A 16,700-nucleotide genomic window follows, 5' to 3' on the forward strand; every position below is an offset into this window, starting at 1 on the left:
GTTCTCCAATCACATGTAGGTCCACACAGATGCTGAATGTTGATAGGTTAAACAATTACCCAGAACAGGAAAGGTGGTAAGGGACTAACAATGGAGTTCACCATGTAGAACAGGGGTGTCGAACTCCAGACCTCGGGGGCCGGTGTCCTGCAGGTTTTAGATCTCACCCTGGGTCAACACACCTGAATCAAATGATTAGTTCGTTACCAGGCCTTTGGAGAACTTCAGGACATGTTGAGGAGGTCATTTAGCCATTTAAATCAGCTGTGTTGGATCAAGGACACATCCAAGTGGACACTTTTCACTCTAATGCTCTGTTTTGCTTCAGCTCTTTGTATGTTCAAACTTCAGTCTTCTCTGAAAGAACAGCACAAGCTGACCAGTTGTTTGTGAGACTGCCCCCTGGTGACAGTAAGCAGTTACAGCACTTGTCAGTGATGGTGTGGAAAATAAAGCATTTTGGACATTTCACTCTAGAACAGTGGTTCTTAACCTTGTTGGAGGTACCGAACCCCACCAGTTTCATATGCGCATTCACTGAACCCCTCTTTAGTGAAAAATAAAATGTGATTTTTTTCAAATTCAAGACATAGATATGTTTTTTACTGGTGCACAAAGTGAGCCATGCATGTGACGGCAGAGGCTCTGCTGAACCTCTAAAATCCGACTCACCAAACCCCTAGGGTTCGATCAAACCCAGGTTAAGAACCACTGCACTAGAACCATTCACATACTCATGTGACTTTTTTAGTTTTTAGAAATTCTAATAGACTCCATTTTTTCATAAAAATGTGGAGTCTTCTTCACACACAAAGGAGAATTGCATGCTTCCCCTAGGCAGTATCATTAGGAGGCATAACATACACTTTCACTGCTATGCAGATGACACCCACCTTTATCTATCCATGAAGCCAGATAACACACACCAATTAGTTAAACTGCAGGAATGTCTTAACCTCCTAGGACCTGGCGTCCACATATGTAGACATCGCATTTTGGGATGTCTAGACCAAAATACTAAATTTTGCTCTACAAGGGCCTGATATCCACTTACAAGGACATTTTACTGCTGCTGTTCTATCGAAATTTAAAACGAATGTCCTCTTATGTGGATCTCATTTTTCTCAGAAACAAAAATGGTAAATGGCCTGTATTTGTATACTGTGTTACACTACATTCAGTCATTCACACACACACTCACACACTGGTGATGGCAGCTACATTGTAGCCACAGCTGCCCTGGGGCGCACTGACAGAGGGCTGCTGGACACTGGCGCCACCGGGCCCTCTGACCACCACCAAATCAGGTTATAGACAGTATAAATGCAGCTGTAGCTTCAAAGAAAACTGAAAAGTGAAGCCAGCTAAAGTCCTTAAACCTGTGGACTCTGTTAATAACCACGAGGAGGCAGTAACTATGGATGCAAAAAGATTTCCAATCCTGAGCCCTGATGAGTTTATGGGCTCAGTCACTCATTCTGGGTCACATTAAATAAAACTTTCATTTTGTGTCTATTTTGATTATTCTGCTTTTTAGAATGGAAAACCATTATTTTCAGAACACTAAGATCATTTCAAGGCTCCATATCCAGACTTCACTAACCAGCAGGTGTTATCCCTCTGGCTGTATTTGTCCAAGGTCCAGTCTCTACTTGGCTGTCCACTGAGTTGTGTTACTCTGCATCCCTGTTCTGTGGAGCCCCACTCACCAATGTTAATCTCATACTGCCCAATATCATTGCACATAAGAAATGTAGTTTTATTATACAGTACTGGCCACTTGCATATTAAACCTACAGAAACTGCTTCTCCATGCAAACCCATGTCATGAAGCTGCTGATGCAGAGTTTGTGTGCTGAAGTTTATGCCAGCGGAGGTACTGTGTTTAGCAACAGCAAGAAGGTCATTGGTTCAAATCCAGTCTGCAGCCTTTCTGTGTGGAGTGTGTATGTTCTCCCAGTATCTCTCTGGATAATCCAGCTTCCTCCTGTTGTGGTTCTTAAACACTTCCACTGATGTCACTTACAGCTGATGTGTAGGAGGGTAAGCTTTGTGTCATCCTCCTGTGGAAAAATGGACTGAAAACACGCAAATATTAAGAGGTTTGGCCCGACACCTTATAGTTCATTATTTAAAAATCCTACTTGCTACTCCATGAAATTTTGAATATGCCGTACTTTGTACAACATAATATTTATTTTAGAGCCCTAGTTGCTTTTTTGCTTTGCAGTGTTCTCGCTAACCCAGTCCAGAGTCACGGTTGGCCTGCAGCCTATCCCAGCTGTCACAGGCAGGGCAGGGCACACCTGAGCGACGGACAACCACTGACATCCACACTCACACTGTGGGTGGGTGAATCAGCCCACTTGGATTCACCCATTAACCAAGCGTGCACGTCTGGGCTGTAGGAGGAAGCTTGACCAGAAAAGAAGTCCCATGTGGCCAGTGGATTTAAACCCAGGACTGCAACAGTTTTAAAAAAATCTAAATCTAGAATAAATAATTCAGTATTAGAAGTTTTCCACACATGAAAGTCATTAATTATAATCCAATAATATGAATAGTATCCTGCACAATGTGTAGTTTTCATTGAAGTTATCACTTAAGCAGCAGTTTATCTAAGTGAAGAGTATTTGTTTCCCCACTTTGGAGCCACTTTTCATCTAATAACACCTGTATTAGCACAATCAGGAGAATCTATTTATACAACTACTGTCCACGTGTTTCCTCTGGTCCTCCGTGGGTTCTCGGTGACCCACGGTACGCGCCACTAAAGAAGAAGACATTGATTTTAAAGAAATACCTGATCCTGCGCCTGTAATTCTTCTTCGCGGGATTTTTGCTGGCATCGTTAGAGTTCACAGGTTTCTTGTTGTTTGTTGAGTCGCTCACTTGTGTGTGGTGAGATGAGGGAGGGGTATGGGGGTTGGGTTCTTCATCCTCCTCCTCCTCCTCCTGTCCCTCCATGTGTTCGGACTCACACAGTGACGTCACACAGGGCTGGTCTTGCGTTTATTAGCCAGCGGAGCCTGGTGCCAGGTTGCAAGAGCTACACACTGCTGCTCTGTCCGGTCACGGCAGAGAGGGGTGTCCTACTAACTTCACCAAAACTTCCACGAAACTCAGTCATCAGAAAAACACTGACTGAATGACAAAAGTGTCGCAACTCGCTTCACTCCTGCTTTAATGAAACTTTAACTACTTTATGTTGCTTCTGATTTTTTCTGATTTTTACCTAAGACCGAGGCATTGGCCGCACATCCAGTTTGATAAGTTTTGAATGAGCCGGGTCACGTTTGCGTAAAGATTTTTGTCTCTTTTCCCCCTTATTTTAATTTCACGTTGGGATAACGTTTTTTGTTTTTTGTACTTTGTCATTTAAGACTCGTGATGGCTGTCCTGTCACTAGCTTTACTACTTGTAGGACTGACTTCAGCTGCCAAGGTAAGTGTCTGCACCGCTTCGCTTTTGCCTCCTTTTACGCATATAAATCAATAAATACGCGCAGTTTGACTGAATCCCGTCAATATTAAACAAATTCAGCTGTAAAGCGGAGAAAAAGTGGAACGACACAACTACAAGCTCTAAACTTTCGGCTCTGTAAACTTGAACACTTCTGTGAAACACACGTTGACACTGCAGACGTCTGAGTTTTGCCCTTTGGATGTAAAACAGGTATTTTCGGACTTTTCACCAGCAGCACGGCTCACAGAAAACTTATGTTGTTACCGCTGGACATCTCAGACTCTGATCTATCATTTCCTTCTGGCGTGTGCCGCATTTAACGAGCTCTTTTCTCTCTTTTGCAGGCTGGTGAAGTAGATAGAGAAGGTAAGTCTGGCTTTATTTGTGTTCGTTTTGTTAATAATTAGATGTGTGTAGAAAAAAGGCAGAGGAGTTTCTCCCCGGTCAGAGAAGAAACTCATGAGGACAACTTGGTTGACTGAGATCAAAGTGGGAGGGGAGTTTGTGTGTGAGGAGCTCTGTAATACACCCCTCGCCCTCCCCTAGCAGCCTACACACAGAGTCCTCTATCACACATACACACTTATATTGCATGAGCAAGCTGCTTCAAGGGCTTTGTTATACAGGAAAGAAAATTCCTCCTCGAGATCCTGAACATCTGTTATTCATTCTGAGGTTAAGGAACAAGCGAGCTGCAGCAGCGTCCACGTAGGAGCCTTTTACACCGGCCCTTATCTTCTGAACACCTCCGGGGCCCTCGCACAGCAAGATGACAGCTGACTGTGGGCTGAACATTTGTGGTTCCCCGTTGCTCGTAGCGAGCCACTGTTTGCTCCATGTGGTCATTATCGGCCTTGTAAAGCAGCTTCCTTGCTCGTTTGCCGAGGCCTTTCTTAATTTGCCACTTCTGTAACTTTTACAAGCAGATTTCTTTGGCTTAGATTTTATTTTCTCTGGTCTCATATAACAGATGAAAAAGTAAATCTTGTGGATTTTCCTGTTGGTTCTGTTACTATTTGTAAAACTGAGCGAGCTCAGGTTGAATTGTAAGGGATGGGAAGCAGAAGGCAAACACGGGGAGGACATCAAGCAAAAGGTCATTTCTGCTGAAATATAATGAAGCAAATACAATTGTTTCCTAGTGAAGGTCAGACCCTGATTGGTTTTATGGTTAACCCCTGACCATCATCCTCATTCCCAGGGCATCAAACGCTGCCTTTGGCCTCTTTTAAATACATCCAGCAGTGGCAGCTGTAACTTGTCACATACGGCTGCGCGGTCAGGATCCCTCGACATCACATTTAAATCCACTTGTTAGTGTAATTTCTCAAAAGGCAGGGTTAGATTTATGAAAAGGAATATTTCATCCCAAAACTGAACTTAAACCACGACTGAAAACAAACACTCCTTGCTCTTAGCAACCAGTATCACCAAGGTGTAAAGCATAATTATATAACTGTAACTGTAATGTAATCGCATTACAAATTCAGTAATTACATGACGGGTACAATTATGTTGTTACTCTTGTGACAAAGGTTCTTCAGTTATTTGGATAGAAAGAAAACAAAACACACCAAAAAAGCAGAAAGTAACGAGTAATTTAGTAATCTATTACTTTCCTTGGAATACCTCTATGATGTCACCTGCGTGTGAGTGCTAAATGGTTTCACATTCCCACCTCACCTCATTGGTCCAACATTTGTTGTGATTATGTCCATCGTATGTTCGTCTCATTGCAGCCAGCGGGTGACGGAGGGGCGGGGCAACACGAATAAGCTGCAAAACTTAAGAGTAAAAGTACAGAGTTGGAAATTTGCATTATGACATAAATTGTTGCTTCCACCAAATTTCTTGCTGATGTCTTGATCAACATTTAATGAATCTTCTTCATGAGAAAGTCCACTTTTCTCCACAGTAAGAACAAAGTTTGATTTAAGCTTAAATTCTTGGCTTGAAAACATAAACAGTGGAAGAGAATTGACCCACTCGACTGTAGTTTTATGCAGCTCTCTGTGAGTTCAGCCTCAGCTTTCTGTCACCTGCTGTCTCCTGGTCCAGCTCCACTGCTTTAAAGCTGCTTTGACGGCCTTAAAGCTAAATCAGAGCTGTGCTTTGGTAAAGTCTTGTTACCTCCTTCTTCTTCGATGATAGTTCATCAGTGCTCTGATGACATGTTGTCACATTCTTCATGTATTTTCTGGTAACATTTCAGTCAGCAAAAAGGATGGAGAAAGAGCCTGTTTGACAAATTCAGGGATGCTGATTGTGTGTGTGTCTCATCTCACTGCATTTCCCTGTGAACAGGCTCCATCCATCAGACAGTACAACAAATTATAGCAATTTTATGCTGTTTGCTGTTTGGTGACTCTAAAGAAAGTAAAAGGATCCAGAAAATTTGCACAAATGTGTATTTGATGACTCTAAGGTGAATCATTTTTTGTTTTTATTTGTTATTTCCTTATTTCTCTGCTCTTGTCTGGCAGCTGGTTGTGTCAGGGCTCAGCTGATGCTAAGGCGTGTTTTTAACCACAGAGCCAATCAGCAGGTGGCAACTGAAAAATCCGTCCAAAGTGTTTTAGTAAGGTGTCGACACTGCTGGGGGAGGAATGGCGCCTCTATGAAACACCCTGTGATGTAGTGATGGTGCTAGAGCGTTTTAACTTTTTCCACAGTCTTTGGTAGATGTAGCTGGGACAGGCCACAGCACACGAGCCACACTCATTTATACCATTTAGTGAGGCCTCGGTACATTTTTACTTTTCTCTCATTTATTCACCATTTCTCTCTTTTGATTGGTCGCTCACCGTTACCTTGAAGCACCACTGTTTCATTCTGTGTAGAGAATGAAGGCAGTGCTGCCCAGTCCACAGCTTTATAAGCTTTGATTGGATTGTCCAACAATTCTTTGAGCAGCTCATTTCTTCAGCCTATAATGCTTTTAACTCTGTCCGCCATAAAGGCGACATTTGACGACCTCCCGTGTTCTCAGCTTGTGGCGATCGTGGCTCAAGAGTTGGGAGTTCGTCTTGTAATTGGAAGGTTGCCGGTTCGAGCCCCGGCTCCGTCAGTCTCAGTCGTTGTGTCCTTGGGTGAGACACTTCACCCGTTGCCTACTGGTGGTGGTCAGAGGGCCCGGTGGCGCCAGTGTCCGGCAGCCTCGCCTCTGTCAGTGCGCCCCAGGGTGGCTGTGGCTACAATGTAGCTGCCATCACCAGTGTGTGAATGTGTGGATGACAGGATGTGTAAAGCACTTTGGTGTCCTTAGGGACTAGTAAAGCGCTATATAAATACAGGCCATTTACTCTTATGAGTTTTAAAATTCAGTATATAATAAAGATGTGGTTTGATGACCATTAGAATAGTTTGTGGGGGGGTTTTAAGGCTGCGCAGGCAGAGACCGGCCTCAGGCTGAAATATGACAGAAACCTCCCAGAGCCTCGAGGATTACTGCTAGCAGGCTTTCAAGAGGTAAAGGGTTAAAGATGGATCTAAACATGTGTTCAGAAACACTTGACTCCATCCATCCTTGTTGTGGTAACCTTGTTTCCTTGCTTTGCTTTCAAATGTGGTCGGACTGCTCTTTGAACAGACTGGTTCTTTTCCAGTTCACGTAAACTGTGATATTCGAGGTGCTGTTGAAGCACCCGGATCTTTCTTTGCTGTTTCATAGTTTAGGACAAAAGCTGCTTATTTCTAGCACAGTGCCTTTATCTTTGAAGTGGCAATTGATTGTGAAACTGAACACAGAAAGTTCAAAGTGAGGTAATACATCAGCCAAAGTCTCTGAGGTGTACAATACCTCGTATATCGCTGACAAATTAAAGGAAAAGTAGTACGAAGTGTTTTACAGTAGTAAAGTGTCGACACTGACAGATGGAGGAATGTCACCTTTATGAAACAAACTCTGTGATGTTGTGTTAGAGAGCTATTCATGTAGCTGGAGCTACGATTTTTCTCTTTTGATTGGTCACTCGTCGTTACCTTGAAGCACCGCTTGTATCGTTCTGTGTAGAGAATTTGAAGGCAGTTTTTTCCTGATGGTTCCCACTAAGGTTTTGATTCATCAGCCTGTGTTGGAAGAGTCAGTCGATCAAATGCATGTCTCAGCTCAACTTTACCAAACTGCTGCCCATGTGCTTTGGATTTCTTTGTACATGTTTTGCAGCAGAAGTTTGTGTGACATGTATATTTGTGGTGGTTGGATAAGATGATTTGATTTGGATTTGATGTTCTCACACATCAAGAGCAAACCTGTGAAAAGGCACCATTTAGAAACATTCAGCAGCAATGCAAATGGAATAACTGGGAGCAGAGGGACCATCTTCTCTGATTAACTGGGAAGTCAGCTTGAAAGATCGCTCAGTGTCTGCACAGTAGCCCTTAACCGCCAAGCCACAAACGTCGCTCTTTGCTTTTGTTACGCACGTTTTCTTGTGGTCCGAAATTCCACATTCAACTCCAAATAGCAAACAAGACTAGAAGAGACAAAAAAGAGAGAAATCAAAGATAAAGTCAACATAACTATACCCAGAAAACCAGAATTCTGGAGCTTAATTAGGATTAACTGCTGAATTTGAGGAGCGATTGCTTTGGCTGATGTGTCAAAGTGTCACTGAGGTATAATATTTTTGATCAGGAGTGTATTCCAGTATTTTATTGCAGTTACAGCTGGTCCGGCCCCTCATAGATGCTCTTTTGCATTCATTGTGCTCCTGTACTATCGTCGCCTGAACTTTTCACTCTGACAGAGAGAATGTAAGTTAAACGGACACAGGACAGAAAATAAATCAGAAAACGGATTTTAACTGACTGTTTTGTGACACTGAGGGGTTTGTGTTTGCAGGTCTTTGGTGGGTAACCCTTATTGTGCGTGCTGTGTGGTTGTATTCATTCAGTGTACTTCATCTTTTACTTGTATTGTTCGGACTCGTGCTTTTTGTAAGTAAAGCTACAGACTTCCTGTTAGACGACCTTGTAAAACACCTGTATATGTTTCTGTTTCTTTTCTTTAAACTTCTCTCTTTTATGTATGAAGTCTGTGATTCTAATCGTACTTCTGGTAAAGTATGTTTGTCTTACTTTGTTTTTATTTAGTACAAGTTGTTTGGGTCTCACATAGGGCTGCCAAGATTAGTCAACTAGTCACAATTACGTCGACTATCAAAATTGTCGACGACTGATTTAATAGTCGACGCGTCGTTTGAAGCTTTGTAAGATCACAAAAGACGCAGGAATAAGTAGTAGGATTTAAGAGTGTAATAACGGACTGAAACAGAAGATGGCAGCACTGCATGTACAAGGATGCCAGTTGCCGTTAAACCCCGAAGAAGAAGAAGAAGAAGCTGTGTCCAATAGTGATGGGATTTCCGGCTCTTTTTAGAGAGCCGGCTCTTTCGGCTCGGCTCACTAAAAAGAGCCGGCTCTTTCGGCTCCGAACCGGCTCTTCAGGTTGTTTTGTTGCTTTAATTATTTAATCATTAACAATAATATAAAATTATGCAGAAAAGGAATTACTAATGTTAAAAAAAGTGGTTTTATTTATATACGTTTATATATGGCCCCTAGAGACAAAGCACGTACAAACTCTAAAGCATATACAAACTCCAAAAAGCACGTACAAACTCCAAAACACATTTCTAGTGTTTACTGAACTTCCAAAACAGAGCTACCCAGATCACTTAAATTACACAATTGAAAGCATGTGTGTATTGTTTGTGTATTTATACACAAGCACTCATATTTATTCAAATAATTAAAAAAAAAAAAAAGTTCATTTACCTGTTACTACCACACACCAAATCCGGTTGTTGATACTTCCTGGCTTGTGTAGCCACTAGGAAACAAAAGCTCAACACTGCGCCCTAGCATCCTGGAGCACTTTTGTACGTGATTCTGAGTTTGTACGTGCTTCTGAGTTTTTACGTGTTTTGGAGTTTGTACGTGTTTTGGAGTTTTTACGTGTTTTGGAGTTTTTACGTGTTTTGGAGATTGTACATGCTTTGACTCTAAGGGCCACCATAAATACACTTTATTTATTCACTCCACATAAAATGTAATAAATAAATCATATAATACAAAAAACAACTATTTACATTTTAAATTTTTAAATTTTCAGCTTTTTCCTTTTAAACAAATTTAACGTGAAACAACACAAAACACTGCAAACCACAACACAATTAAATATAAATTAAAATATTAAAACAAAAAGAAGATGCACATTCTCTGTCATATGGGCCTGCATGATTTCTGAATCCTTTATCATCTGCAACTGAAAATAGTGGATGATTACTATACCTTTCTAATGTGATGTTGTTGTCCCTCGCTCTCTTTCTCTCTGGCTCTGTTCCTGTGCTACTGCGAGTGTAACTAACGCCCCTCCCCCCTCTGCCCAGCGTAAAGTACAGGCCGCGCGTGCGGAGTTTAGCGGAAAAAAGGGCGAGAGAGAGGGTGAGAGAAAGAAAAAAAAAAAACCTCACGGCTCCCAATAAGGAGCCGGCTCGCATCGTTCACTTCAAAGAGCCGGCTCTAAGAGCCATTTCGTTCGCGAACGACCCATCACTAGTGTCCAAGAATTCATAGCGCAGCCCAGCTCAGTTTCCAACAATGGCGGCAGCTAGTTAGTTTTAATATTACTCTTATTATTCTTTCTGGGTCACAAAATAAACGTTTAACATATTTTCAGGCGAGAATGTAGCTGTGTAAACCTCAAATATCTGCTCAGTTTATCAAGACACCACATATTTTCAAAAGCGCTCCGACGTTTTCGGAGACGTCTGTTAGCCACTAGCTCGATAGCTAGCCGGGGGCTAGGCTAACTAGAGCCGTGAGAACACTGGACTCCCGGCTAATCGTTTTCAAACCCACCGCTGTCTTTCGCTACTCAGGTTAAACATACATAAGTCACTTAGATAACTTAAAAATGTTATTGTTTGGCTTTTTTTAGTATTTTATTTGTTCCTGAGTAAATCGGTTTGGCTGAGATTAAAGTTATAGTTTTTACACAGCTGAATAAACATCAAGCAGACAGCTGATTATCAGAAGTATGAGATGCTCCAGAATTTACTCCGGTGTCCTGTTATATTTTAGATAGCAAGGAGTTTATTAAACTTCACCGAAACAATCTGCAAATTTCATTAAAATTTAATAAACTATCATCTTGTCTTTATTTTCAGTTAGCACATACCTTAAACACTTAAAGCTGTAAGCTAATGATAGTTATTTAAGAGCAGATGCTGCTGGTGCAATAAGCTGTACGTTTTACGTCCAATGGATGATGATCTGACTAGTCGACTATCAAAATAATTGTTTGTGGCAGCTCTAGTCTAACATGTGCAGCTCTGTTCACTTACCTCATCGTTCCAGAGTGAATCTGTACCCTGGTCCGACAAACTTAAAGTAAATGTTCCCTTTAAGCAGAACATCTCAGCTTTCACACTCTCCACTGTAAATGGAGCTCTGTCAGATAATAATGGGAATACTGGGATACTCCAACACATCACACAGACAACAGCTGTGCTGTGATTACAGCTGTAATTATGTGTAAAATGATCACTTAGTGAGAACAATACATGCAACAGGATGTTTTTATTTCTGTCATGCAGCCTCTGCCTGTGTAAGCAGGCATAAATAAACTCTGTCAACCTAATGAGGATGCTAAGTTAGCGAAAGGTGAACCGAAGTCTGATCGCTGCTGTGAGAGCGATGCTCTTTTTCCACATTAAAGGAAACAAAAAGAGTGTTTAATTAAAAACCGAATACCTGCGCAGCAGAAGATTATTTTAGCTGGTAAATGTCTGGATCCAGCACAATCCTCCAAAAAGCCAAAAGTTTTTTCTCAAGTTTTTACACGAGAAATGTGTTTTATTTTGCTTTTAATTTAAATTGTATTTCAACTGTTAAAGAAAACCAGTCAGCTTGTGTAGAGATCTACAGTATTATACACCATCAAACACTCACAGCCAGAGACATTTGCCGTTTAATGCCTCAATTAAAAATAGCTGCAGTTGAAATCGGACTTTGTGCTACATATGGACCTGGTTGTTTTTGACACATCATCAAACCGCAGTAAAGTTGTTCTTTTTTTCTGTTTGCGTTTACATTTTGTGGAGCTCGCTAACCGCAGTCGTATTTGTGCTAAAAGCCTTTTTGTGTATTTCCAGTTTAAGAATTTCCCGCGATCCGGCAGCTGCGAGGTGTGACTCTGTAGTAGCAGACCTTAACAGTGATATCAGCGGGCAATTTGTAGTCTCAGGCGAACGATCTGAATCCAGAGCAGGAACGACGCACTACATAAACATCAATACGGGCGTGGTTACCTGAAAATATCAGGACAAGTTTAATCGATAGAGACGTTGATTTATATCCAATCAGTGCTTAAAATCAAAATCTGTGTGGCTTTAAAAAAATAGTCCTGTAAGCCGGACAAATGACTCTTTATATTAGACGTCTTCCTCATGAGGATTAAGCAGTGAAAGCCTGCTCTTTAGACTCACACTAACAAGCTGAACACATTTCTGGCTTCTTTCTGATGCACTGTGTCTTTTCATTGCTTAAATGCACTCTGTGGAAAAATATGTAGTACTCGGTACAACTGATGTAATTTTTTCCAAATATTTCAGTATCGGGCAGCTAACTGTGCGCCATCCTTGCTTTGCAGATATAATAATGTTAGGATGATGTAACAGGGAGGGAAAAAGGGATTTAGATGTTTGTTTGTTTGTTTTAAGTTCAAACCCCCAGTTTTCACGCTTTTTTTTTTGCCTCATCTCTTAGGCTCCATGCTTTCATGTGCTCCATCGGTACCATTATCATGCTTTGGCGTCATGAAACCTGCAGTCTTTGCTTTGAATGCTTCTAAAATAGTCTTTTCTTGCCATCACATGCACATCCACATGCTCACCGTGATTGTGTGAAGTCACGTCCTCAGATATGTAATTTTAGCTTCCCCATTGACACCTGTTTGATGTTTCCTGGTCAAAAGCAGCAAGATAATTACATGCTTTCAATATTCTTGTTAGATTTTTTCCAACCAAAGATTCTTGGAAAAGCAAACCAAGCTTGGATGGAATTTTCCTAAATCTGAAAGTGTTTGAGAAAGCCCACAGATTTTCTGGTACATTTGGGTTGACCACAAATGAGCCAATGAACAAGGAAGTGGGTGAAACAAAGCAATATGTTAAAACAATGGCACAGATGAAACTGGCTTGTGCTGGTGTTACATTTTTTTGTGTTAAAGGCCGGTACAGCTCAGCAGAAGAGCAACAACGGTGAGAAAATAAGTGTTTTCTGACAGAATCAGAATCATAATGACTACAAAGCAACACCGGTCGTCGTGAAATTCACAGTAAGCCCAGTAGCAACCGACACCTATGCTGCTCAAGGTCGTCTTTAAACGTGGCTCATCTATATTTCAGTGCAGTGTCATATGCAAGGTCCCACATAACATATTCTGGTGTTGATCCATCGTGGGATGCCACACAGAGTCCTACTGCTGTGATACAGCTGCTACTTAGGCAGTAATACAGTTAATCTCAGCCAAACCGATTTACTCAGGAACAAATAAAATACTAAAAAAAGGCAAACAATATAATTTTTAAGTTATCTAAGTGACTTATATATCATGTTTAACCTGAGTAGTGAAAGACGGCGGTGGGTTTGAAAACGATTTGCGGGAGTCCGGTGCTCTCACGGCTCTAGTTAGCCTAGCCCCCGGCTAGCTATCGAGCTAGTGGCTAACAGACGTCTCCGAAAACGTCGGAGCGCTTTTGAAAATATGTGGTGTCTTGATAAACTGAGCAGATATTTGAGGTTTACACAGCTACATTCTCGCCTGAAAATATGTTAAACGTTTATTTTGTGACCCAGAAAGAATAATAAGAGTAATATTAAAACTAACTAGCTGCCGCCATTGTTGACAACTGAGCTGGGCTGCGCTATGAATTGTGGGACACAGCTTCTTCTTCTTCGGGGTTTAACGGCAGCTGGCATCCTTGTACATGCAGTGCTGCCATCTTCTGTTTCAGTCCGTTATTACACTCTTAACTCCTACTACTTATTCCTACGTCTTTTGTGATCTTACAAAGCTTCAAACGACGTGTCGACTATTAAATCAGTCGTCGACGATTTTAATAGTCGACGTAATCGTGACTAGTCGACTAATCGTGGCAGCCCTAGTGTTGATCCATGTGGCAGCAGGACAGCAGAATATGCGTCGTGGGATGCCACACAGAGTCCTACTGCTGTGATACAGCTGCTACTTAGGCAGTGGTACAGTAGCAGAGTTTAGACGTGAGCTCAGCAGCGCCTGTAGTTCATAATCCACGGTGAATGTCTTTGTTTTCGTCTGGAAAATGATCATTTGAAATTGGTGTGACGCATCGAAACCAAAGAACAAGGAGTGATACGATTTACGCAGATGGCGGTTTTTCAAAACGTCTGCCAATCCTGGAGGTTTCACAATCAGTGAGGTCAGCTGTGTTTCCCAGAGATATGAAATGTGGGAATAGTGAGGATTAAACACAGAATCAGGTGTGCTCATCGTTTCACTGTAGACACGACAGCGGTACAGCAAGTTTGTCCCATTGTTGTTGTTTCTCAGAGTATTTTGTCGCTCTGCCCGTGACATGAAGCAGCGTCAGGGATCCTCGTCCAAGTGAAAGAAAATATAACCCCAACACTGACGCTTACTCCCATCCGGGTCTTAGATGCCTTTGAAACTATGCAACATAAATATGCAAGTGTCCTATTAGCATTTCTGTTGGCCTAATAATGTGTCTCAGAGAGTTTTAGCTCAGTCTAGTCAGTCTGGCTCTCAGCTGTGGTGTCCTAGTTCTCTCTCGTTGGACTAAGAAGGTGAACGTGGTGAATCAGTTAGTCCAATATTTTGTTTTTGAGTTGGCAGAGACAGAAAAATGAAGGTCAAAATGTTAGCTGACAGGAAGTCAAGTCCAAGTGTTCTTAAAGGTTTGCCATTAATGTCAAAGCTCGTCCTCAGAGGAACATTAGTTGGCTAAAAGTGATAAAAGGATGATTAGAGCAGCATAATCAGGCCTTGGCTGACTGATGTGTTTAGAGGAAAAGACTAATTTGATATTGTTTTATTGTGTTTGGAGAAACTAACTTTGCTGGGTTCTTGTGGTTTCTTGCAGACCAGTTGAAGAGCCGGCTGAAAGAATACGGCCTGGTCACCCCCTTCAGCACCGACTCCCACGGACACTACCTGTCACACCTGCTCTCCGCCACTCACAAGCAGCGTGTTAAGAGGGAGGTGCTTGAAAACGGCGAAACTGAACAGAGGCTTTTCTTCAACATCACTGCCTTCGGAAAGGAGTTTCACCTTCGTCTGCGGCCGAACAGCAGGCTGGTGGCGCCCGGCGCGATGGTGGAGTGGCACGATGAGCTCCCGGGATTCAGAAACGGCAGTGCTGGCAACGATTCTAGCGTGGGCGCCAACCAGACTGAATCCACCAATGGCACGGAGAGGATACTGCGCCGTGAGCTGCTCAAGACCGACTGCACCTTTACCGGTGACATCACAGACGTCCCCGGGGCCTCGGTTGCCATTAACAACTGCGATGGGTTGGTAAGTTTCCTCGGCCGTAAAACTCCTTCCTTTCCCACCCCATGAAAGTCCTTTCATGTCAAAAGTGCCGTGACCTTACCAACGGACACCAAAGGATTTTAGATGTCTGCAGCATTCCTTTACATCACTGCTCGGCATTTTTACAGCACATTGTTTGTTGTGGACGTAACAGCTTTTTGTACTTTTTGTACCGAGGTTTGTTACGGGTGAGTAGTCTCCTATTGCATTCGTGAAGGGATTTTCCTCCTAACCTCTTCCCAACATAAAGCACGAGTTCCTTTTGTCCTTTCTAAAAGTCTGCAGTCCCATCCTCCCTATCACCCCTCATAAAACACTTGGGCCGTCATTGGGCAACGACCAGAGCCAAAATCTCTTAGAGTTGGCCAGCGGAGCATCTCTGCATTTAAGGAAAGAATAGGCCAAACCCAGATTCCTTCAGCTGTAGTTGAAACACTGCAGAGATTTGAAAAGCAACACAAAGAATGTCCTCCAGAAATCACCTTCCTGATGGGGGAGTGATGGACGGCGCTCGTAGTGTCTTTTTAGTTTTTGAGCTGTTCAGTCGGGGAGACTGAAATAAAAATGAATTTCTGCTGCTAATGGTGAACATTTGTAGGGCTGTAGGGCTGACTCTCTGTTGGAAAGTTAATGTTTCAGATATTCATGACAAAGTTAAAGCTCCTAACAGAACGTAAAAAGGTCAAAATGCAAATCCGATGAACTGAGAGTTCAACTAGATTTGCTTTATATCACATATTCTCACATCCTCATGCTTCATAATCCTCCACTAGCTGGCTCAACTGATCTCTGACATATGATGGGACAAAACTCTCTTTAATTAAGTTTCATTTTAAACATCTCATGAAACGTTAAACTCAAATTCAAACAGGATTTTTCACGCTGTCTGCATGACAGATGCTGATAAAATAGGGATGGGTATCGTTTAGGTTTTATCCAATACCGGTGCCAAACCGGTACTTTTGAAACGGTGCCGGTGCTTAAAGAATAGAGAACACACACTTTGTCCAAAAACCTCTCATGTTCAGCTGTTTTTTTGTAAAAGATAACAATGTTAGCCTTTTCTGCAGCTATGGGGCATATATGGTATCACTCTTGGCTGGAAGCAGCTTAATCAATGGAAACAACACAAACTTTGTCCAAAAACCTCTCATGTTTAACTGTTTTCCACTTTTTCTTTGGTCATTTTAGCCTTTTTGTCCAGGGTGAAGGGAGTATCTGCCATCAAACAAGAAGACAGCTGCATGTAGCTATGATGGTGTTTGCTAGTTCACCTTACATGCATTAATGTAATAACGTGGTTAGCCTACTCAACGTAAATTACACACGAACAACATTAAGCTACTGATGCAGAGAAGAACGGCTGCTGCTGCATCATCATCCTCATCATTTCTGCTACACTGGCAGGGCTAGGGGCCAGGACTCTACTCTTCGGTTTTTGGGGGATGTTGCTAACTCCGGGTCCGATAACAGGCACCACACCCGCAGTAGATGTGCTCGGTGTGAGGTCTCGCAGCAAGCTATCAAATAAGCCGCATTTCTCGGCTTTTAAAAAAAAACGCTATGCGTCGCCAGGTGTTTCATCAGATTTCAGGTGTTACCTCCTTTGACAGCATCACAGTATCAGCTTAAAGCA

At 42.2% G+C, this 16,700-nt stretch overlaps 1 protein-coding gene across 1 annotated transcript; it reads left to right on the forward strand.

The window, feature by feature from the left end:
* Nucleotides 1-2,949: 2,949 nt before the first annotated feature.
* On the forward strand, nt 2,950-15,106 carry LOC146506152 (A disintegrin and metalloproteinase with thrombospondin motifs 3-like). Its single transcript, XM_085180063.1, has 3 exons — nt 2,950-3,444; nt 3,810-3,831; nt 14,613-15,106. Exons 1-3 carry the CDS (start codon nt 3,391-3,393, stop codon nt 15,089-15,091), a joined length of 555 nt encoding a protein of 184 aa, XP_085036189.1. The 5' UTR covers nt 2,950-3,390; the 3' UTR covers nt 15,092-15,106.
* Nucleotides 15,107-16,700: the final 1,594 nt, after the last annotated feature.

The sequence above is a fragment of the Neolamprologus multifasciatus genome, chromosome 12 (genome assembly GCF_963576455.1).
Source record: "Neolamprologus multifasciatus chromosome 12, fNeoMul1.2, whole genome shotgun sequence".
Lineage (NCBI taxonomy): Eukaryota > Metazoa > Chordata > Actinopteri > Cichliformes > Cichlidae > Neolamprologus > Neolamprologus multifasciatus.